Below are 21,871 nucleotides of genomic sequence, written 5' to 3' on the forward strand. Positions count from 1 at the left end.
TCTTCAAACCGTTGTTATGAACCTGATACCAACGGCCCATCCATTTCAACATACAAGAAGGTTTGTTCAGAAATTCAGAGAACTGGATGAAAAAACAAAATTCGAACAGCAACTTGATGTTGTTCGTTGTGCGAAAGTTGGAAATCACTATCTTCTTGAACATCTTCTGTCAAAGGGCCACTCCATTGAAACCGTAGATCAAAATGGATTAACAGCTTTGCATTGGGCAGTTCATTCTGATAATGCAGCAACAGTCAGTTTTTTGATAAATAGAGGAGCAAACCCAAATGCCTTCGCTCCAGCATCTTATGATACACCTGTAACGCTTGCAATTAAAAGAAACAATGTGCAAATTCTTCATTTTCTTTTGGAACATGGGGGCTCGTTGGAATGTCGTGATTCAAATGGAAATACTCCATTGATGAATGCAGCTGCGTACGCTGCACCATTAACTTGTGAATATTTGGTTTGATTTATGAGAGTTAGCATGTTATATTATTGTTTTTCTTTATGACTTTTCTTAAAGATCCACAGGGGAGCTAAGCTGACATATGATCATCACCATCAAACTGCATTTCATTGGGCTGCATGTGGAGGAAGTGCGACTGTCATGGCTCTTTTGGTGAAGGCATTTCCAAATCATGTAAATGATAAAAATGATAAGGGGATGACGCCGCTGCATTATGCAATTTCCTGGAACAAGCCTCTTTGTGCTCGTGTTCTTCTTGAGAATGGTGCTGATACAGAAGCGCGGAACATCCTCGGGGAAACTCCATTTGAATGCGGACTGCGAAAAGCTAATGGAAAGATTTCACTGAAGGCGATGCTCAAAGAAGCTGATAAAGATAAACTTGGGCAGCACTCATCTTCTTCTAATGATTCTCCATCCACATCTCGTCCGTATTCATCATATCCAAAAAAGCTGAAGCGAACGCAAACTTTGAAGCTGATTGAAAATGGAGGCATTTACAAATTCCGCGGATATCGACGACATCCATTCAAAGGGGCATCGCTTGTGTTTCCTATTCTGTGTGCTTTGTCTGCGCTTATTCTGCTTTGTACTGTGTTGCCTGCTCTGAAGGGAACGGGAGAAATAAAATCAGATGCAGAAGATAAAAAGATAGAGAAAGCTGGAAAGATGATTGCTGGATTTGAGGAAAATCGTGAAGCAAAGGATGTTACGATTAAACATACTGAAGAACAGAATAGTATTTTGAGGAATCGCAAGAAAGAAAGACGAAAAGAAGAAAAGCCTGAAATTAATATCATTTCAGATTCCACAATCACTCAACGTAATTTCACTTCATCTGCTTCCCTTAATTTGATTGGCCAATCGCATTCACATTCATTGCATCCATCAACAGATTCTGCTTCACCTAAAACATCTCATCAAGCTCCGTCTTTGTTTATTTTCTTCTCCACGTTTTTCTTCGGCTTTTCTGGTTTTTCGCTGTGGATTTTGCTTAGTCTATCAAATCCAGGTGTGCTGCCTCGTTCAAAAAAGGAAACTTTTGGAAACTTTTTGGATTGGCGGTGCGAAACAAAATGTGGATCAAGATTGACTGTTGATGCTACAAGTACTCATAATGATGAAACAGACACTTCATTTCAAAATCACTTAACTTCTTCTTCTTCTTCTTCCACTTCCTCTTCTTCTTCTATTTCATTTCGCAACACTTCAGATCAACTCCTTTCTTTCAGAATAACTGTAATCGTTATTAAAACCTTCCTTGCCTTCTTTTCTCTTCTTCAGCGCCTCTTTGCTTTTATTATTCCTTCTTGTGTAATTGCATACTTGCATTCATTCACGCAATTCCTGAAAAAGCTCTTTCGACCTTTCACATGTCACGTTCATTTACTGCCACTTCGCTATGCCTTCGGAGAAACTGACACTTTTCCCACTTTTTCTGACGCGGAGAAATGGGAGCACGGAGAAAAATGGATTCCATTCAACAAAATTGCAAGCCCTGGGCCTTTTGCAGCAAATATCAAAAAGAAAATGAAAGATAGAAAATCGAATGGAAGCAAAGGAAAAGAAAATGAAATGAAAGACGAAGAGGCAGTTATGAAAAGGATATGTGATAACGAGGGAAATGAAGATTGTTCCACATTGCCGACTTCAACTCCTTTGAAAACCCCATCTCATTTTCTGATAAATGAGTGCGATAATCAGAGAGATTATTTCAACAAAGTATGATTTTGTGTTGGTTGTATATAATTCTATTCAAAATACACATTTTTTTTTCCAAAAAAAAAATATGAATCTTCCATGTTTTTATTGTTTATGAGATATTAATGTCATTTTTCAATGTTCATATTTTTTATTTTTGTATTTTTTTAATCATCTGTTATTTGCGTTCATCTTTGCCTCATCTTTTCTTTCATAAATCCTATTATCAACATTAAACAGCATCTGATGAATGGATCTTCTCTATCTCTTTGCCCCACATGCCGCATTCCTCGCCCTCTTCGCTCAAAGCACTGCTCCATCTGCGGCTTTTGCATCGCCAAAATGGACCATCACTGCGGCTGGATCAACAACTGCGTGGGCGCTGGGAATTATGTTCTGTTTATGTTCTTCTGCATTGTGATGTGGATGGCTGTGACGCTTTTTCTGGTGGCTGTGGTGCAGGCAATGAAGTTTGAGAGTGGAACAGAGAGATGGACATTCAAGGGAGTGTTTAGCGTTCTGAAGCACTTTGTTGTGAAGCATCCGTTTGCGTTTGTGGATGAGCTTGTGGATGGGTTCTTGTTTCTGTTTCTGCTGAATCTGATCTTTTCTCATGTTCATCAGGTTGCACAGAACACAACCACAAACGAGGGAATAAACATAAACAGATACACTCATTTTTATGTTGACACGGGAGTGCTGATAAATCCGTTTTCGAGGAGAAGCGAAGATATCGATGACGAAATTGAGGATGAACATGAGGTGGAAGAGGAGGCAGAAGATGGCTGCAATGAAATGATATTTAACAAAAATGATGGAATGCAATTAATGGAATCAGGAAACAAGGAAAATGATAACAAAGACTTCAACACTGTTAAAACTTCATCGTCGTCGTCATCATCATCTTCTTCTTCTTCAACTTCTGATCTTTTATCAGATTCTTCCCATCTATCAATATATCAGTCTTCGAATTCATCAGTAAATGCAACGACAATTCCTTCTTCATATGATTTTATTCCCCCTGAGCCTCATCCGCGCTTGCCATTCAGCCAAATTGTCCGTTCAGTGATTGATTCATCAGCTGTGTATTCAGATTTTATGAAAGCAATGAGACAAGAAGAAGAAGAAGAAGACAGCACAAGTTCTGCCTCTTCTTCTTCTTCGTCGTCTTTGTTGGCTTCAGATGCATCCTCATTGAGTTGTCGTTCGCATCGCTTTCACTACAGGAACAGTCCTGCATATGATGTGTATACAAAAATTACCCTGCCAAATGAGAGCATCTGTGTTGATGCCTCTTCTCTTAACAGAACTTCTTCTGAGGCTTTGCTGTGGCTGCAGAGTCAAATGAATGATGAGGCTAAGAAGAGAAAAGCAAAAATTAGGAAAACGATGGGAAAAGTGTTTTGTTTTTGGAAGTCTTCGCACGATCATGTTGAAGACGATGCAAATGGTGGAGGAATTGGACAAAACAGTGTAAGCTCAAGTTCAAGTTCTTCGTCGCTTGAATTGAAGATGAGTGAAGAAGGTTGTTTTAAAGAGATAAACGGCCAAAAGGGAAGGAAGATAAGAGTTATATTTCATCACAACGGAAGGCTGATGCCATATTGTCCAACCAAAAAGGGAAAAGTACTCATTGATGAGAGGGAAAATGAAAGGAACAAAGAAAGAGCAGAAGAAGATGAGGACGAATTTGAAGAAGAAGAAGAAGAAGAAGAAGCAGAGCCAGCTTCTTCGAATGTCAGTGAGCATCACTCATTCATTTCAACTGAAAATCGTTCATTTGAAGATATCGCTGAAGAATTTGAGTTTGATGACGACGAAATGGGCGAGGCTGTGCAAGGCGCATCTGTGAAGTCGGTCTTGAGATCGAATCCGTTGTCTTCCACTTCGCAAAGAAGACGCGGAATTATGAAGGTACTTTCTACACAAATGGATGCACCAGAAAGTATTTAATAGAAACTCCTTTTAATTTGAATAAACATTTTTTATGGAAAAAAATTTTATAAAAAATCAAATGAAAATTGTATGATAATACTATCCGCAAAATGTTTTCATATTTTTAAGCGTTTTAATAAAACATTGGAATATGATAACTTATTGCAGTCATTCAAAAGTGACCAGATTAACAAAAAAAATAAGAAAAAATAAAAAATAAAAAATAAAAAATAATAAATAACAAAATTATAAAATAAATAAATAAATAAATGTGGAGAAATTTTTATCTGAGAAAATATCAGAAAGTGTTGAGTGGAACAAAACGCTTAATGTTAATATTTCTTCTAAATCTGAACAAAGGTTTCAATCAATTATATATAGGGTCGAAGATCAAACGATTGTGTTTTCATCTTTTTTTAATCAGCGACACATGGAAAAGCCATTGGCGTATCAACCGCCTGCAAAATTAGCAGAATTGGTGCAAAAGAATGAAGATGATTGCTCTGCGGAGTATCAGCGGCTGCAGTGGATAAAGCTGAGAAAAGGAATCAATGGGCTTGTGAACAAGGTTGGACGATGGTTGTTTGTTTGCGAAATTTATTCCTTTTAGGTTAATGCGTCGAATGTGAGGGAAATTGTGAAAATGCTTTTTGAGCAAAATCTGATTCGTGGAAGAGGTTTGCAGATTGCTTTCAGCTCATTTGAAGGTGCTTTGAAAAATGACAACTGCTTTTTTTTTTTTTTGTTTTATTTTTTGGGGTGAATAGGGGTGTTTTCGCGGAGCGTGGTGAAGGCGCAAGCAGCAGCGCCGATGTTCACGCGTGTTTATGCGGCTGTTGTGGCAGCGATAAACACTCGGCTTCCGGCTGTTGGCGAGCTGGTTCTTGTTCGCCTGGTTGGGAGGTTCAAAGGAGCATTGGAGCGAGGGGATAAACCGGTTTGTGAAGCGGCAGCGTTGTTTATTGCACACCTTTTTAACTATCTTGTTGCTTCTCCTGTTCTTGTGCTAGAAATAATCACGCTCCTTATTTCTCGTGCGACTGACAGCGCTGTCGAGATCGGCGCAAGCTTTATGAAAGAAGTGGGCAGTCTTCTCACCGAGATTGAGCCAGCAGCTGTCTCGAAAGTGTTCGACAGCTTTCGAGAGCTGTTGCAGGAAGGAGAGATGCCAGAGCGAGTGGAGTTTGTGATAGAAAGGCTGATGGCAGTCAGGAAGCGTGGATTCAAAGAGCATCCTTCTGTTGCACCAGAACTGAACATTGTGAGCTCGGAAGACCAAATAACACACAATGACATTCTTTTGGATTCACCGAACTTGGATCCCCATTCAGAGTTGGGTTTGCTCGATTTTCTTTTTATTTTTCTTTTCTCTGAATATTTATTTTATTTCTTTTTTTAAAAAAAAAATGAACTTATTGCAATCGGCTGAATTTTGGCCTGATGATTGAATATGCTTGCCACTGCGATGCTGGGCCAATGATGCTGCCTTGCCAGACGTGTTTCGCTTTGAGCAGAATTATCAGCAGAACAATGCGAAATATGAGCAAATAAAGAGACGCATTCTGGAGGGTGCAGAATTTGAATCCGAAAGTGGGACGAGCGAGGACGAGTCAGACGGGGAAAGGGATGAAGAAGCAAAGGAGGAAGAAGAGAGAGGAAAGGGAAGCGGAGGAGGAAGAAGATCTGGAGGTGGTTCAAAGACAGAGAGGCACAGCGATTCGAAGCTGGCTGCAGAAGTTGGAAGTGCAGAAGAAGCGGAGCAGAAGAAAGTTGAATCCCGCAAGAAGCTTTATCTTCTTTTAACGTCATCTACCAGTGCAGACGAGTGCACACACAACATCCTTTCACCTGGTGCGGCTGAAGGAATGGAGATGGAGGTGGCTCTGATGCTGATTGAATGCTGTGCGCAAGAAAGGGCATACAACCCTCTTTTCCACACTATTGCGCAGAAGCTGTGTTTGTTGGATAGAGTGTACCAGGAAGCGTTGGATGAATGCTTTGTTGTGGAATATGGGAATGTGGAGACCGGGCAGCGAGGATTGATTGCGCGCGCAGACACAAAGAAGATCCAGAAGATTGGGATGTTCTTTGGGAACTTGCTGGCGCTGAATGCTCTTCCATGGGCTGTGCTGGAGTATGTGAAGCTGAGCGAGGCAGACACGACGCCTTGCAGGAGAATCTTCCTGAAGTACATGTTGCAGACGATGCAATCAGAAATGGGGCTGGAGAAACTGCAGAAGCGGCTGGATGACGAAACCATGGGGCAGTTTTTTGTGGGGCTGTTTCCGATGGAGAATCCACGATCTGCGCGGTTTGCGATTCGTTTCTTCGAGGCCATTGGGCTGCGCCCGCTGATCCACAAATTGGAGGAGCATGTTCAGGAGACAGCTCAGCGGATGATCAGCAGAAAGGGAAAAAGAGAAGGAGGAAAGGAGAGCGAAAGTGAATGCAGTGATGAGAGCAGTGATGAGAGCAGAAGCAGAAGCACAAGGAGTTCTGAGAGCAAATGCAGAGGCAAATGCAGAGGAAGAGGCAGAGGAAGAGGCAGAGGAAGAAGCAGAGAGAGAGGCAGAATCAGCAAAGGCAGAAGAAGAATCTCTGAAGACAACTCTGTTTCAGATTCAGAAGGAGAAGAGGTTGAGAGAAAGAAGATGAAAGGAATAACGATGAAAGGAATAACGATGCAGGAAAAGAAAAAACAGAGTGAAGGATTGAAGAAGTTTTTTGTTGAAAAAAGCACTGAAAGCATGGATGGAAGAAGTGGTGGGGAAAGTTGTGGAAAAAGTGAAAGTGAAAGTGGAAGTGAAAGCAGAAGGAGAAGAATGAAAAGGAGAAGGAGAAGAAGCAGAAGCCTGAGAGAGAGTGAGAGTGAGAGCGATAGCAGAAGCAAAACAGAAAGCGGATGGAGTGATGGATACAGACAGAAGAGGAAGAGGGAGAGGAAGAGAAAGAGGATGGCTTCGAGAAAAGAGAGGGAAAGAAGGAGCAGAAGCAGAGAAGACAGGAGCGAATGTGAAAGAGAGAGTCAAAAGAGAAGATTAATTTGGAGATGGAATGACGAGAAGGAAGAGGAAGAGGATGAGAGAGGAAGAGGAAAAGAAGGAAAAAAGCAAGAGGAAAGAGATTATGACCGAGGGAACAAAGCAGAAAAGGAAAGGAAAAAAGAATTGGAGAAGAGCAGCTCTAAAATGGGGAATGAGAGAAAAGATTGAGCAGGGGAAAGAGCAAGGGAAGGCAAAAAAGAAGAAAAAGAAAAAAAGTGAGGAAGAAAGTTGCCACACTTCATCCGAAAGAGAGAAAAGAGAACGAAAGATTTGGCATCAAGAAACGAAATTTGCCTTTTGTTTGTCTCTTCAACATCAAAGTTTTTTTAAAAGCCGAAGCCAATTGTGCCAACAGCCTTTGAAATGTGTTTGTTGGGAGAAACAGAAAGAATATGAGACAACAACAATCAAAAAAACAATTTGAGACTTTTAACTTGCAATTTTTTCTTTTTCTCTTTTCTTCTTTGAAGATGACGAGGCGAATTTCATTTTAACTGTTTTGCGATTAACCACAATCAGTTGGTTAAAGCAACAAGAAAACATGCAAAAAAAAATAAATAAAAATAAAAATAAAAATAAAAATAAAAAAATTAAAAAATAAAAAGTACTTTTTTTTTTTAAGTCAAAAATAAAATATGACACAGTCCAGCATTTGCTCATTTCAACAAAATATCCAAATTGCTTCATCTTAATATTTGAATGAGATTTTTTAATTTGAAATGGAGACATTTATTATGGGTATGTTTTTGAACTTCAAAGAGTGAGTTATGGAGTTTCAAGGAGAAACTGTCGATCAATTCGCAGTTAGGTCACGAACTTCATATGAAATATTCTTCACAACATTTTGTCTTGGGGTGGAAATGCCTCATTACATGCAATTACTTGATGATGCTATCAATACACTATCTGATATCGTTCCAGTGAATTTAAATCATGTTTATCAATTTGATAAAGATTTATATCGTCAAACATTACGATATCCCGATGAAATGCTGCCTATTATGAACACTGTGATTATTGGTATTGGAACAACAAAGTATACTGATCCAGAAATTAATCGAAGAATTCAACAGAATCTTAGAGTATGTTATCAACAGCATATGCATCCCCGCTTCTTTATTGAAAGTTATTTTACATTTCTCTTTTCGAAAGGTTCGTATTTTTGGCTTGAGAGATATTGATCAAAAGAAAATGAGAGACTTACAACCTCAAGGTATTTGAATTTGTTAAAAGTTTTTCTTTCAAGCACGTGCATTTTTGCTTTTGGTAGACATTTCACAACTTGTTCAAATTGATGGACTTGTTATCCATTTAAGTGGAGTTGTTCCAGATTTAAAATCAGGTTTGATTGATATTCAATGATAAAAAGGAATCATATCACTTTTTTAAAGCATTTTTCAAGTGTTCAAACTGTGGTCATGAAGAAATCGTGAAAGAGATTGCAAACCGCATTGCTGAGCCAAGAAATTGTGATCATTGCCATCGTGCAGGAACTTATGTTTTAATTCATAATCGATCGCTTTTCATTGACAGGCAAATTGCTCGTGTTCAAGAAGATATAAGTTTGCATCCATTATTTATTGAATTAGATTCAAATATTGAAAATTTTTCTTTTTACCATTTTTCTTCATCAACTCACGTATTTCAGCTCAAATTCCCGAAGGTGAAATTCCTCATTCTGTTTCATTTACATTTCCGTCTGATCTCATCAACTGCTGCTCTCCTGGCGATCGTGTTAGCGTGACAGGAATATACAGAACGCAACTACCACGAGTTAATGCCCGAGTTAGAGCAGCAAGAACTGTATTTGCCACATTCATTGAAGCCGTAAATGTACAACGACTTGCTCCAACTGGTCTAACCACTCGAACGATGGCACAATCTGCAGGCGGACGAAGTGGAAGTGGCGCTTCTGGAGCTGTTGGAGTGTCCGGAGGAGCAGGTGGTGGGTGGTCTGGCACGCAAAGCGGTGAAAGCGATATGACATTGGAACAGAGAGAACAAAGAAAAAGAGAGCTTATTAAACTTGGACAAGATCCAAGGATTTATGATAGATTGGTTAAGAGTCTTGGTTTGTTTTGTGGGGAAATAATAATAAAATAATTTGATATTGTTTATAATGGAGAAAAACTGTTAATAACACATTTTTCTCTGTTAATTTTTTTTTCTTTTATGTTTTCTTTTTCTTTTTTTAAATTTATTTTGAAATTTTTTGATAAACGTATCTTATTCAATGCAATGAACTTGCAATCTTATAATAATTCTATTTATTCTTTAGCCCCAAGTATTTTTGGACTTGAAGAAGTGAAGCGAGGACTTCTTTGCCAGCTGTTTGGAGGAGCAAACTATCCACGTGAAGATAATATTCCTGATTCAGATACACTAAACACATTGGCCGTAATGCAGGCAGAAGCACAAGCACAACGGGCAGCCGGAAAGAGAGGGAAAAAAGGATTAGGAACCGCAGCACCTGATTCTGCCTCTGGTTTTTTGAACTCTTTTTCACATTCATCAAACGGTGTTGCTTCTGATCCTTCTTCTTCGTCTTTGCCATTGTCAATGTCAACGCCTCAGTCAACCTTAGACTCAACAGCAGTGTTTGGCTCTATTCCTTCCTCATCTGTGCAAATGGACTCGTCCATAATTGACACAGCAGCTGGCCAATCTCAGATAGGTTCTATAGGATCTACATCGTCTGCATACGACCTAGGTTCCTCTGCATCTTCTTCTTCGTCTCTTATGGGCACTTCTGCATCTTCCTCTTCTTCCTCTTCTTCATCTATTGGAGTCAACAGTGAAGAGGCTGATGGAAATGCAAGAGGTCACTCAAAGTCGTCTGGTTATCATCAAGGCGGAAGAATTGGAGTTTCTCCGCTTTCCCCTGAATCAAGATCCGAGCTGAATATCCTTCTGATCGGTGATCCATCTACAGCAAAAAGTCAGCTGCTGCGATATGTGCATCGTCTGGCACCACGTGGTATGCTGACATCTGGTTCTGGAAGCTCAGCAGTCGGGTTGACAGCGTATGTTGGAAGAGACCCAGATACAGGAGAGCTTATATTGGAGTCTGGTGCACTTGTGATGAGCGACGGTGGTGTGTGTTGTGTCGATGAGTTTGACAAGATGGGGCAGCAGGCACGTACTATTCTTCACGAAGCGATGGAACAGCAGTCTGTGACTGTTGCAAAGGCAGGTATTGTGACTACCCTCAGAGCACGCACAGCGGTGTTGGCTGCTGCTAACCCTCGCTTCAGTCGGTATAACCCAAGAATGACAGTCATCGCAAATATTGCGTTACCACCTCCGCTGTTGTCTCGTTTTGATATGATATATTTGCTGTTGGATACTCCTGACGAAATGAAGGATAAGCTCTTTTCGAGACATCTTCTGTCGTTATTCCAGGAAGCGCCTGCATCTGATGGATCTCAGATGAAATTGCACACATTGCAGGGAGGTTCAAGAAAGCAAGCTGATGAAATTATAACAGACAAAGAGAAAAGCATGGAAGCTGATTCTATAATCGATGAAGAAAACGAACAGGACAAAAAAGGAAAAGGAAAGAAAGGAAAAGGAAAGGGTGGTGAACAATTCTCAAAGGATGCTGATGATTCGAACAAATCAGAAGCACAGCAAAATAAAAAGAGAGTGCAGCACATAGACAGTGATTTAATAGATCCTGCAACGCTCACTGAATATATTGCATTTGCCAGAAATTATTGCTTCCCACAAATCACTCCTGAAGCTTCAATTGAAGCAGAAGATGGTTTTGTTGGTATGCTTTCATTTGAGTTTTGTGAACTCAGATTTTATGAGAAATGAAACTTACAAATTTTTAATTATTTCTATTTTTGAAATATTTGATAAAATTAATTCGTGTCTTTCTTAAATAACGTTTATTTATTTATTTATTTATTTATTTAACATTTCTTATTTTTTAAATGAATGTTATACTCTCATATTCAGAAATGCGTCTTCTTGGAGCAGGACAGAATGTTGTATCTGCAACTGTTCGTCAGCTTGAATCACTTCTTCGTGTTGCCACAGCATTTGCTCGGATGCGTCTTTCTCCTGTTGTTACGAAAGAAGATGTGCAAGAAGCACTCAGGCTTGTTCAATCCGCACTTCAAAGAGCAGCCACAGACCCGACAACTGGAGTGGTTGATGTGAACAAGCTTGTCACAGGCGTATCGTCTCAGGCAAAAGAAATGATTGTGAAGAAGGTTAAAGAGGCATTGCTTCAATTCCACGCAGATGTGATTGAGTTCAAAAATCTTCTTCTTTTGGTCAATCAGCATTCTGAGCAGGCTTCCTCGTCTTTCTTATCGCCTCAACAGATACCTATTTCTGAAAATGAACTTTTAGATGCATTACATTTCTTGTCTTCGAAAGGAGCCATTGGATTTATTGGTGGAGATGGAGGAGAGCGAAGAATAAAGAAGATTGAGAAGGTTTTAGAGACAGTTTTGTAAATTCATTGTTAATTTGAGAAATTCTATTTCAAGTGTTTTTACTCAAAATGAGATAGTTATTTTACAAGACTTCATTTAAACAAGTTGAAGAAATAGGAAAGTTAATTATCTCAGTTTTATTTTATTTTGAAAGCATGTCACATCCATCTCAAACTCTTTTATCTGCATTTGTCATCTCCTTTCATTTGAAAAACTCATTCATTTTTGAAATAATAAAAAAAAATTATAATACATGAAATATTTATCAGGGAATGTTTTTCATATTTTTGGGTTTTGAATGAAATAATAATAATTATTTACAAATAGATGAAACAAAATATCACACAAGCGATATGAGTGTTGTTGAAATAACCGAAAAATAAATTGAAAAGAAACGCGAAAAAGAAACAAAAAGAAATAATGACGGCACTCACATTAAAAAGTGAGTTGCGGCAAACAAACCATAACTTTACATCATAGAACAAAAATTAAAAAAATAATAAAATGAAATAAAAACGAAAATACAGTTATGTGTTTATTTGCCGCGTCATTTTCATCTATCCGATGGAGTGAAATTAAATGTTAAATATTTATTTCTAAAAATGCTAGTTAAACGGAATTACAATATAAAAACTAAAAACTGAATCAACAAATACAATTGAATACAAATATACAACAAATAAAAAAAAATATAATAAATCATGGAACAATTGAAGAGGACAACTCTTCATCCCCAAATTTTTTGGCTTCGGACAACGTTAAATTCTCTGATTGTTCATAAGGAACCAGTTGTATGTCAGAAACAGCACTTGAATTTTGAGTTGAAGTTGCGGCTGCTGAAGTTTTAGTTGAAGTTGCTGTGTCAAATGTCTCGAGTGAATATTCTCCTGAACCTTCATAGCTATCGCTCTGTGTGCTGCCAGTTCTCGTAATAAGATCACCACCTCTGCAGTAATCTGACACTTCTTCGATATCGATGGCATCAGAAATGGACAGCTGAACAGCACCTGGAGGGAAGTGTTGGATAAATTCGCGCTTCAGACTTGCAAGTGAAAGCCGTTCTTCAGTGTTTGACGAGAGGCAAGACTTTACGATATCCTCGAATGAAGAGGACGATAATAAATCATAATCCACTCTTTCACCATTCTTGATCTTTGTTCCTGCTGTTTCTGCGTCGTACTTGGCAAATGGTATCTGCAGCGTCAGGCACTCCCACAGCATCATACCAATTGTGAATGACACACTTTTATTCGTCGCATCTCTCTTCTCAATCCATTGAAGTTCAGGCGCTTTCCATCGTAGGCTTTCATTGTCAATTGTCTCTTCTTCAAAAGAACTTAATTTATTCTTTTTCTGCTTTTCTCGATCTCCAGAGCGCTGGCTATTCCTGCAATCCGACATTGCACTTGAGCTATTTGTGGAAGAAGAATCCATTGAAGACGAATCATCACTGTCTTCTGAGGAAAATCCAGAGTTAATCGCAATCACAACCATCATGTGTTCTGAGAACAGCACGATATGAGGAGATAGAGATTCCAAGCACGGAGATATTGCTTGCTCCTGTTCGAGCGAATGCAGAGCACCATTTGTCACCCAAAACAGAACCTGGGCAGCAGTAATTTCTCTCTGTTCCAGTGTACCGATTGCCATCTCCTTCTTGTCGTTCTTCCCGTGGAGCAGCATGAACAGCGAATCCCTCAAATCCACAATCATCTTTTCGTGAGGCGATTCGCACGCCATCCCGTCCACAAGGTTTGACATGGACGAAGTTGTTGGAGCCATTTGCTCCAAAGTCAACATCGTCGTCAAACTCGATTCTTCTTTCATTTCTGTAGATAGCGTTGCTTTGTAATTTGCATCGATTCCATCTTTGATGAAGTCTTCTCCATCATCATTCTCCCCTTCTGCTTTCTCCAGCGCCCATTCAGGGATCTCATCCGAATCATCAAGAAGAATTTCTTGAGTAGATCCAACTTCAGCCAATAAACTTTGTTGGGATTCTGATGCTGCCAACTTCCTCTTCTGCACCCGTTGTTTTCCAAGTCCCGATGTTCTTTCACGTTGGATGTTTGGTTCTTCCCCTGTACCAAATCCATAAGTCATCATTTCAATTTCTTTTGGATCTTTCTTTGCTGTCTGCTCCACCATCACTTCCAATTGGTTTGAATGTCGTTTTTCCTTTCTCCATCGAATTACAATAACTATGATACCCAAAGCAGCTATGAAAAACAAAACTGCAACGATGATTAATGCAATAAGCGCCCACGATGGTGTAACTTCGTTAGTCACTTTCGCTATTGGATTTGTTTCTTCTTCTTTTGTAATATTCTTTATCACCTTTGACGAAGTTGAAGATGGCAAATCGGGATTTCCAAACAATAGTGCAACTGATAATTCTGTCTGTTTAGCTGCTGAAGAAATATCTGTTGATTTGATAGTTGAAATTGCTTCGTTTTCAGATATCCATCCATTGCTATCGATCTCACGCTTTTCATACACATATTCTTCGTTGGTCTTATAAATAAGTCTTACGAAGAGATTGCATGGCATCAAAAGATTTCCTTTTAGTGTCAATTTTGTATCTGTTCCCAAATCAGCAACCTTGACAGACTCCAATGTGGGAATGAAAAATGGAGATGGCTGATCAGCCGCAACACCTTCCAACGTGCATTTGTCTTGTAAGATCCAAAGAGAAGAATTGTCTTTAAAGCCATCGCCTCCTTTCAGACTAACAATGTTCAGTACACTTTCTTCAGAGCACAAAATATTTCTGCGGGCTGATTGATAAGCAAGAATTAACTTGTTATTGTTCAGAAATTCTCCTTTTTCAATGGTAATAATACTGCCAAAAACTGTCATTCCTCCTACGGAAGAATTGACAATAGAAGTTTCTTTTACGGTTGCATTAGAGTTTGTGATGTCAATAAGTGATCCATTCCACTTGCAAATTTCATCTGTTGCGTCACTGTTTGCCACATCTCTGCTGATCTCCTCCAATCCATCAAAAACACACGCGTCTATTGCCACGCTTTTGCTATTAAACGTGCTAATCTGTTTCCCTTTAGTTGACAGACACGAGCAAAGACTGAATGTGTTGTTGATCAACTGAACCGACTTTTCGGTCAAACTTGTTAGTACTCTTCCTTCGTTTCCACCACAGCTCACATTCGCGAAGACGCAAAGCGAGGCTAAAAATGCTTTTTCGATCTCTGTTTCGCTGTTATCTGTTATCAGAGTCTCTCCATTCTCAACATAAATTGCACTTCCTTCTTCGACATCAACATCCTTTAATTCTGCTTGAAGTAAATTAATCGTTGCATTTCCTGAACATGAGACAACTGCTTTTGTAGCTTTCGAAGAGCTCACGGTTAGCTGACTTGCAGCCAGCGTATTTCCAACACAGGAAATCAAGCAATTTCCACGTAATCCTTCTAAATGGACTCTGTCCATATTTGTAGTTGTGCCTCTTTCACAGCCGATGATATAATTCGCAACTGTTAAACTGCAAACGGTGGATTCTGTAATTTTCATTGTTCCTCCAACAACTGCAATCAAGCTTCCGTCAAATTGAACATTATTGTCTCTTCCAATGAAGCTGCATGTATTCATTCTTAGTCTGCCTTCCAATACGCCAATCAAAGACGAGTGGGTAATCTTCAACGAGCTGCCAAAGATATAAGCAACATTATCTATCTGCACGTTCTCTTTAGTTGTAATTGCAAAATTTCTTTCAGCACTTTTCTCAATCGTACTGTTCATAAAAACAGTGCACAATTCATCCAGAGGCACCATACTAATTTCTGACAAATCCATCTCTCTTTCAATACTTGCCTGTTCATCAATGAAGATTGTCCTACGTCTGCCTTCTGATACATGATGCACCACTTCATCTATCGTTTTACATGGCCCTGTAAAGTTTCCGCATCTGTTTCCATTTTCACCATTTGACGAAACGAGCACCTGTTCTCCTCTGAAATATCTGATCTCATCGATCAGATCGCGATCTCTTTCAGATGCAGCCATGCTAACTTCTCTTCCAAATATTGCATTTCTTGAATCAAACACAGACTCATCAAAATCAATCAAAAATTGATCCTCAGTCACTTGTGATACGATGTTCACACACACAATAAACACATCCCTTCCAGAGCTCGCATTGTTGAAGCTAAAGCGAGCATTCTTAAATCGGAATCCCAGTGGATTGTCATTCGATAAGCGTCCATTTCCGCCAGCGGCAAGAATGCTTGAACAATCCAGATAAACCCCTCCTCCTTTTCCGATTGCTGTTGATGCAACGCATTTCCCCAGCGATGTACCGTTGATATCAAACATGATCGTGTCACTGTTTCCTGGTCCAATTGTGAACATCATGCTTCCTCCTTTAGTAGAAGTTTTGCTTTCACAGCCATTCAAAATGCATCCACTCATTTTAAATTTCACATTATTTATTGTTTCGCAGCTCAATAGGCAGCTTCCATCATCATCCCGAGTTATGTCATTCATGCGGCACGACATTAATTCGAGAACACAATCTCCATTTGTTAGTGTTGAGAAAGACGAATGAGCGATATGCTCCCTTCCAGACAAGGAAATGTGTGTTTCGGGAATAAAAAACAGAGGTGATTGCAAAATTAGCTCTTCAAATAGACAATTTTCCATTTTGCCATTAATGTCTGTTGCACCGAATCTCATTGGATTTGAGCCAAAGCTCAAACCTTTCAATGAAAAATCCTCAATTTCAAATTCTCCAGAACGCACTTCAACCAAGCAATAAGAAATTGCTTCGTTGAGGTTAGCGTTGGTCGTCATGGAGCAGTTCTTCATTAGGAGCGTTCCACTTGATGACAAAATCAGGATCGACTGAGAAGTGGTGAAATTAGTTGGGATAATGAATCTCAGCAATGTGAGCTTAAGTGTTTTATTGTTTAAGAAAATGTAGTTTTCTGATGTAACAGATGAGGGTAACGAAGATAACGAGGTTGCAATGGAAAGCTCTGCAGGTGTATTATACAACGATCCAATTTCGCGTTCAGACACATCAAAGCAGCTCTCAATAATTGCTGAATTCTCGATTAGAATCTGTGTTACTGGCTGGTCAAACTCTGTTGTATTTATTATATGCTGCAATCCAGTTGAAAATGAAGAGCAAGGAAGAGTTTCCTTTCCGCATCCCTTCACATCCGCCCCAAAACTCGATGACACAATAATCCTTTCTGAATTATAATCAACAATAAACGCAAGCAGATCAACTGCCTTTGCAGTGAAATACGCCGTGTCCGTTCCAGAAAATGCATTTGTGTCTGTAATCCACTCATCGAGATTAATCAAAAATTGCTCTGGCTTTACAGAAGAGCTAAGATCAGCACATGAGAAAAAGACATTCTTCCCCATTGAAGCTACATTATCCGAAAATTTTATCTTCTCAAAAACAAAGTCAGCATCAGCACCAATAGAGTCGACGAAGCAAAATCCTCCTTTTCCAGACGCAGGTGAACAACTGCACGAAGATACCACACTTGTTCCGCTGACAGCATCTCCTTTGACACTGAGTGATCCGCCTGCCTTGAACTTTATCTTCATTCCTCCGCCTTCGTTGCTTTCTGATGCAGTTAAACTTGTGACTGAGCAATTAATTAACGAAAGAGAAGAAGACAATGGATCCGTTATGATAACTGATTTAGATGTGCCTTCTTTCGCAACAATTCTATCGAATGAACAGTTCGTGAATACAAATTCAGAAGTTGCATCATTGTTGGACTGTGCCGATTGAGCACTAACTTCAGCAGCCGTCAAAAGCGATATCATTTGAAGCATTACAGACAAAAAGTGGCTTTGATCAAATGTGGCATTGACTGATTGTAATATCACGAAAGGCGATGCTGAGAATAGCAGGTTTTCAACAGTGCAGTCATGAACCAATAATTTTCCATTGATGGCAGATACAAGAGAATAACTAATTGGAGTAAGGAAATTGCTTTGCTTGGAAAATCCGCAAGAAGAGAGCTGTAACACTCCTTCAGAAGCAGCACATTTGATTACTGACGATTGACGCCCAACAAATTCAGATGGCAATGAAAATGTAATGTTAACAAAATTGGTATTGCCCGCAATGCTAATTGCTGTGTCTTTGTCACTTGAAGGCAGATCTGAGCAGATTGTCATTCCTGTGCCTTGAGAAGACGAAGCAGCTGAAAGTGTCAAATTCTGAAATTCGTAGTACGATTCGACTTCAACCAACGTGTCAAAAATAATCTCCTTGCTGATGCTATCGTTCTTCACATTTTTCATGCTTTTCTAAATTGAATGACAAGGAAAGTCTAACGAGCCACACCGAAGGATATCATAACCTGCGTTTGACACATGGATTTTTTCTGAAACAAATTGAACCAAAAACACAATCAAATCCACAGAATCAAAAATAGCGTCTTTGCCAATATACGCTTTGCCTCCATCTACAGCTGGATCATTAACTGGCAAGAACAATTTATCAGCAGACACAGATGCGTTCAATGAATCAAAATCAAAGAAGAGATTTTTCCCAATTCTCGCTTTGTTGTTTGAGTATTTTGACTCAGAACTCAAGTCATACTGACCTTCGCTTTGTTGCTTGCTCAAATAGAGGAAACCTCCTTTTCCTGTTGCCTCGTTACAAAAACACTCTCCAACTTGACAGCCAGAAATACTAATTTTTCCTGTATCTTTCAACCAAACGTTGATCACTCCACCCTCTTTGCATCCTGAACTGCCAACGCAACTAAAATTGCATTCCTCAATATTCACGCTTCCTTCCAGTTGTGAAGAAATAATTGAACTGATCATTTTCTGTTGAGGAGCAGAGCATCGAGTAAATGAAGTATTAATCAGTGATAAAATGCCTTGTCCTCCTGCTATCTCTGAGAAGAAGGTTGATGATAATGTTAGGGTGCTAATTGATGTGTGGTTAAGAGTAATTGTCGATGAGTCGGCGTATTTGATGAATGAACTTTCCAAACAGAAACTGCGCTCGCCAATAGAACAATTATAAAGCAGTACTGTTCCGCCTTTCACTTCAATAGTATTCAAATAAACAGAAGAATTCAACAGCTCGCTATCAAAATTCGAATCGTTAACAATAAGCGAACTGTCTGTTGAAATGAGTGCTTTCAGCACATTTCGCACAGACGGCAAATACAGTTTGATTTTGTTAAATGTGAGAATGTCATGGTTTATTATTGCTGCATCAAAAGTTGTACTTGCGAAGTTAAATGAAAGTATTGAAAGCGCTGAACTTGAAGATGACAAAATAGAAATTGAAGATAAATCAACTGGTTTGCTGATAACTGCTTGTGTTATGATTGATAATTCTTTGTTTTCTGCAGTTGAATCAAGAATCTTGTCTATTCCGTATTCAACTGTTAAGCAGGGATAACTTTCATTCCCACATCTAAACCAGTCGTTTCCATAATCAGAATCTGCATTTTTCACACTAACAATCGCCAGACGCATTGACATCAATGAAATAAGATTAACATGTTGGTCAACGGAAGACGAATTGCATCCATACATCATGTTTTCAATATCAGTTGTTGGAGTTAGAAGATTCCCAAATTTTTCAAATGTCACACAAGAATTAAGATTTGGTGCTTGAATGTATATGTCTCGTCCATATTTTGCTTTGTTAGACTCAAAACTGCATCCAGTAATTTTATAATCGCTGCTAATATCTTTCAATAGCAAAAATACGCCTCCTCCTTTTCCAGCCAATTCACTGGCAGTATTAAATGATATTTTGCATTGATTAATTTCAAATTTTTTATTCAGCCCAACTGCAAAGGAAATGGCTCCTCCATTTACAGAGTTTGTGCAAGTTGATGAAGTAAAATTGCATGAAGAAGCATTGAAGGAGCCTCTGCAAGTCGAAGAGCTAACAGCTACGCATGAACTCACCGCTTTGGTTGATGAAACTTGTTCAAAGCTGCAATTGGATATTTCAATTTGTTGCGAAGATGTTTCACTGTCTGTTGGGGAAATTAGACTTGCTTCATCAGAAGAAAATTTCAGGTTTGCAAAGCGGCTATCAGAAAATTTGAATATCCCATTTTGAAGGGTGAACAAAGAACGAGTGCAAGTCAATTCACTTGGGGCAGTTAAAGATGAATTTTCAAGAACAAGGCTGCCTCCGCTTATTGAAACAAGCGCAATTGTTAAAGCATTTGAAACATCTCCGTTAAAAATACAATTTGAAAAGGTTTGAGTTCCGCCTGTCCCACTCAGAAAATTCTGAACTGAACTTCCTTGAGGAACTGAGCCAATTGAATAAGCAATGTTTTGAGATATAAATGCACCAGATGACATAAGTGCAGAATTCGCGGTTCCTGCAATTCTGTCAATCGTAACTGTAGCATTTACTGTTGATTCATTTCTTTCAACAACAACATTTGATACATCAGTTCCTGATGTTGCCACTTCCACAGTTCCATTTGCTTTGATTGTTCTGGATGATCCATTAAAGCGTTGAACAGCCTGAGTAATCGACCTGCAATGGGCAACTGTTGACCCGCAATACTTTCCATCTCCTCGTGACGCATTTGAAGCATGAATGATCGATGATGTGTATCCAAAGATGAACGGCATCAAGTCGAAATCTCCCTCAAATGTTGCATTGTCTCTTCCAAACCAAGCATTTGTTCTATTCGGAACATACGTCGAAGTTGCTGCTGCTGAATAATAAGAGTCAAGGTTTGCATTTGGTAATGAAGGAACACACATAAAAACATCTCGTCCAAAATAAGCTTGATTTAATGAGAACTGACATCTGCTTATCGTAAATTTAGACAGTGATCCGTTTGTTGAAAAGTATAATGCTCCTCCTCTTCCTCTGCTTTGACTGACTCTGCAATTTGTAAATGAAGTATTAGTAAACCTAACTTGACATTGATCGGTTTTCAAGCATATTGCGCCACCATTGACCCCTGTAGCATTAAGGCTTGAAATCAAAGTTATTGAACAATTGTTAAGTGTGATGGATTTTGGTGTATAGCCGGATCCTAAAATTGCTGAATTATTTTTTGATATGGTGATATTTGTGAAATTACAAGATGTGATCGTCGCCTTCGTCACTCCATTTGTCATTTGAAATAACGAATAGGATGCTAATCTTATGTTTTTTGTTGTCACACCATTGAAGGCAATTGTTCCACTTGTAAAATAAAATAAACTTTTTGTAAAATCCGCACTCCAGCCACTTGGTGTCAAAATTATAATATCAGTCATTGTGAAGTTAAAATTACCAGATGTCCCGCTGATAATCTGGATGGAGTTTTTATTCACATTAATTGTGAATGTGGAAATCGTAGCATTAACAGCTCCAGAAATAAAAATCATTGAAGATCCATTATATTCATTCAAATTTAAAATCACTTTAGCTTGGTCTTCTCCGAATGCATCCACTTTTCCTCTTGCCGAAGTAATCACCCAACTGTCTTTTTCGTTGTAAGTTCCGTTAAGAAGTTTGATTCTCTTCAAATAACTTGCTCTCCGATTGACAATGGCAGTGTTTACTGATTTGCATGCTGTGCTTGTACTTAATCCACAATTAACTGTAGCACTTCCAGTTGATGCAACAATCTGATACGGATCCATTTTAATAAGCTTTGAATAATTTGTTCCAGCCATATGCACTCGATTTCCATCATTATATGTAAAACTTGAAGCAAAAGTTATATTAGCCACATTAGTAGTCCAATCGAATTTATTAACATAAAAATCTGGTCCCAAATCGTAATTTGCTTTACAATCATAAAAAGCATTATTTTTTATGGTTCCACATCCAACTTCGTTTATGTATATTCCTCCTCCATAATTTGCAGAGCAATTTTCAAATACGCAATCTTGAACCGTCAGATTATAATTAATAGTACCAAAAATTTCTCCGTCATAATAAAGACCTCCTCCGTTAGTCCCTGTGCAATCTTTAAAAATTGTAGAATTAACAATTGCATTTCTTCCTGTTATGCTTTGATTAGCGTGAGAAATTTGAAACAATGACAAAGAAGGCGTTGAATGCGAGCAATCATAAAATTCACAAAGATCGCAGACAAAGTCTTGTGACGGAGTAGTAAAAGAAAGCCCATGTACAATGCCTCCATAAAATGCATCGTGAACATGAATAAATGTGGATAATTTTATTGTAGAAGAAATAACAAAAGAAAGATTCTCACTGGAAGCAATTTCACTTTCTGTTTTCACCTTGGTTGTTATGTTTGTAAAACAACATGTGTCAACAACTTCGTAGT

The 21,871-nt window shown here is 38.8% G+C and overlaps 5 protein-coding genes across 5 annotated transcripts; 4 read left to right on the top strand and 1 right to left on the bottom strand.

The window, feature by feature from the left end:
* Window positions 1-16: 16 nt before the first annotated feature.
* MONOS_13950 (putative ankyrin repeat-containing protein) lies at window positions 17-4,349 on the top strand (the record flags this gene model as incomplete). Its single annotated transcript, XM_067866703.1, has 3 exons — window positions 17-466; window positions 527-2,191; window positions 2,411-4,349. The coding sequence occupies 3 exons, from the start codon at window positions 17-19 to the stop codon at window positions 4,121-4,123; spliced, it is 3,828 nt and encodes a 1,275-aa protein (XP_067726981.1). The 3' UTR covers window positions 4,124-4,349.
* A 186-nt stretch (window positions 4,350-4,535) lies between these two features.
* On the top strand, window positions 4,536-5,121 carry MONOS_17616 (putative pre-mRNA-splicing factor CWC22; the record flags this gene model as incomplete). Its single annotated transcript, XM_067870552.1, has 4 exons — window positions 4,536-4,673; window positions 4,716-4,782; window positions 4,873-5,042; window positions 5,116-5,121. 4 exons carry the CDS (start codon window positions 4,536-4,538, stop codon window positions 5,119-5,121), a joined length of 381 nt encoding a protein of 126 aa, XP_067726982.1.
* A 56-nt stretch (window positions 5,122-5,177) lies between these two features.
* On the top strand, window positions 5,178-7,718 carry MONOS_17617 (putative pre-mRNA-splicing factor CWC22; the record flags this gene model as incomplete). The annotated part of the gene is made up of 2 exons (XM_067870553.1): window positions 5,178-5,442; window positions 5,600-7,718. The coding sequence occupies 2 exons, from the start codon at window positions 5,178-5,180 to the stop codon at window positions 7,315-7,317; spliced, it is 1,983 nt and encodes a 660-aa protein (XP_067726983.1). The 3' UTR covers window positions 7,318-7,718.
* Window positions 7,719-7,916: 198 nt separating this feature from the next.
* MONOS_14882 (DNA replication licensing factor MCM4) lies at window positions 7,917-11,856 on the top strand (the record flags this gene model as incomplete). Its single annotated transcript, XM_067867720.1, has 7 exons — window positions 7,917-8,231; window positions 8,302-8,362; window positions 8,420-8,491; window positions 8,541-8,711; window positions 8,798-9,220; window positions 9,428-10,921; window positions 11,113-11,856. The coding sequence occupies 7 exons, from the start codon at window positions 7,917-7,919 to the stop codon at window positions 11,616-11,618; spliced, it is 3,042 nt and encodes a 1,013-aa protein (XP_067726984.1). The 3' UTR covers window positions 11,619-11,856.
* Window positions 11,857-11,866: 10 nt separating this feature from the next.
* On the bottom strand, window positions 11,867-21,218 carry MONOS_14883 (uncharacterized protein; the record flags this gene model as incomplete). Its single annotated transcript, XM_067867721.1, has 3 exons — window positions 11,867-17,862; window positions 17,929-20,548; window positions 20,756-21,218. 3 exons carry the CDS (start codon window positions 21,216-21,218, stop codon window positions 12,297-12,299), a joined length of 8,649 nt encoding a protein of 2,882 aa, XP_067726985.1. The 3' UTR covers window positions 11,867-12,296.
* Window positions 21,219-21,871: the final 653 nt, after the last annotated feature.

The sequence above is a fragment of the Monocercomonoides exilis genome, assembly GCF_001643675.1.
Source record: "Monocercomonoides exilis strain PA203 chromosome Unknown scaffold24-1337568, whole genome shotgun sequence".
Taxonomy (NCBI): domain Eukaryota; phylum Preaxostyla; order Oxymonadida; family Polymastigidae; genus Monocercomonoides; species Monocercomonoides exilis.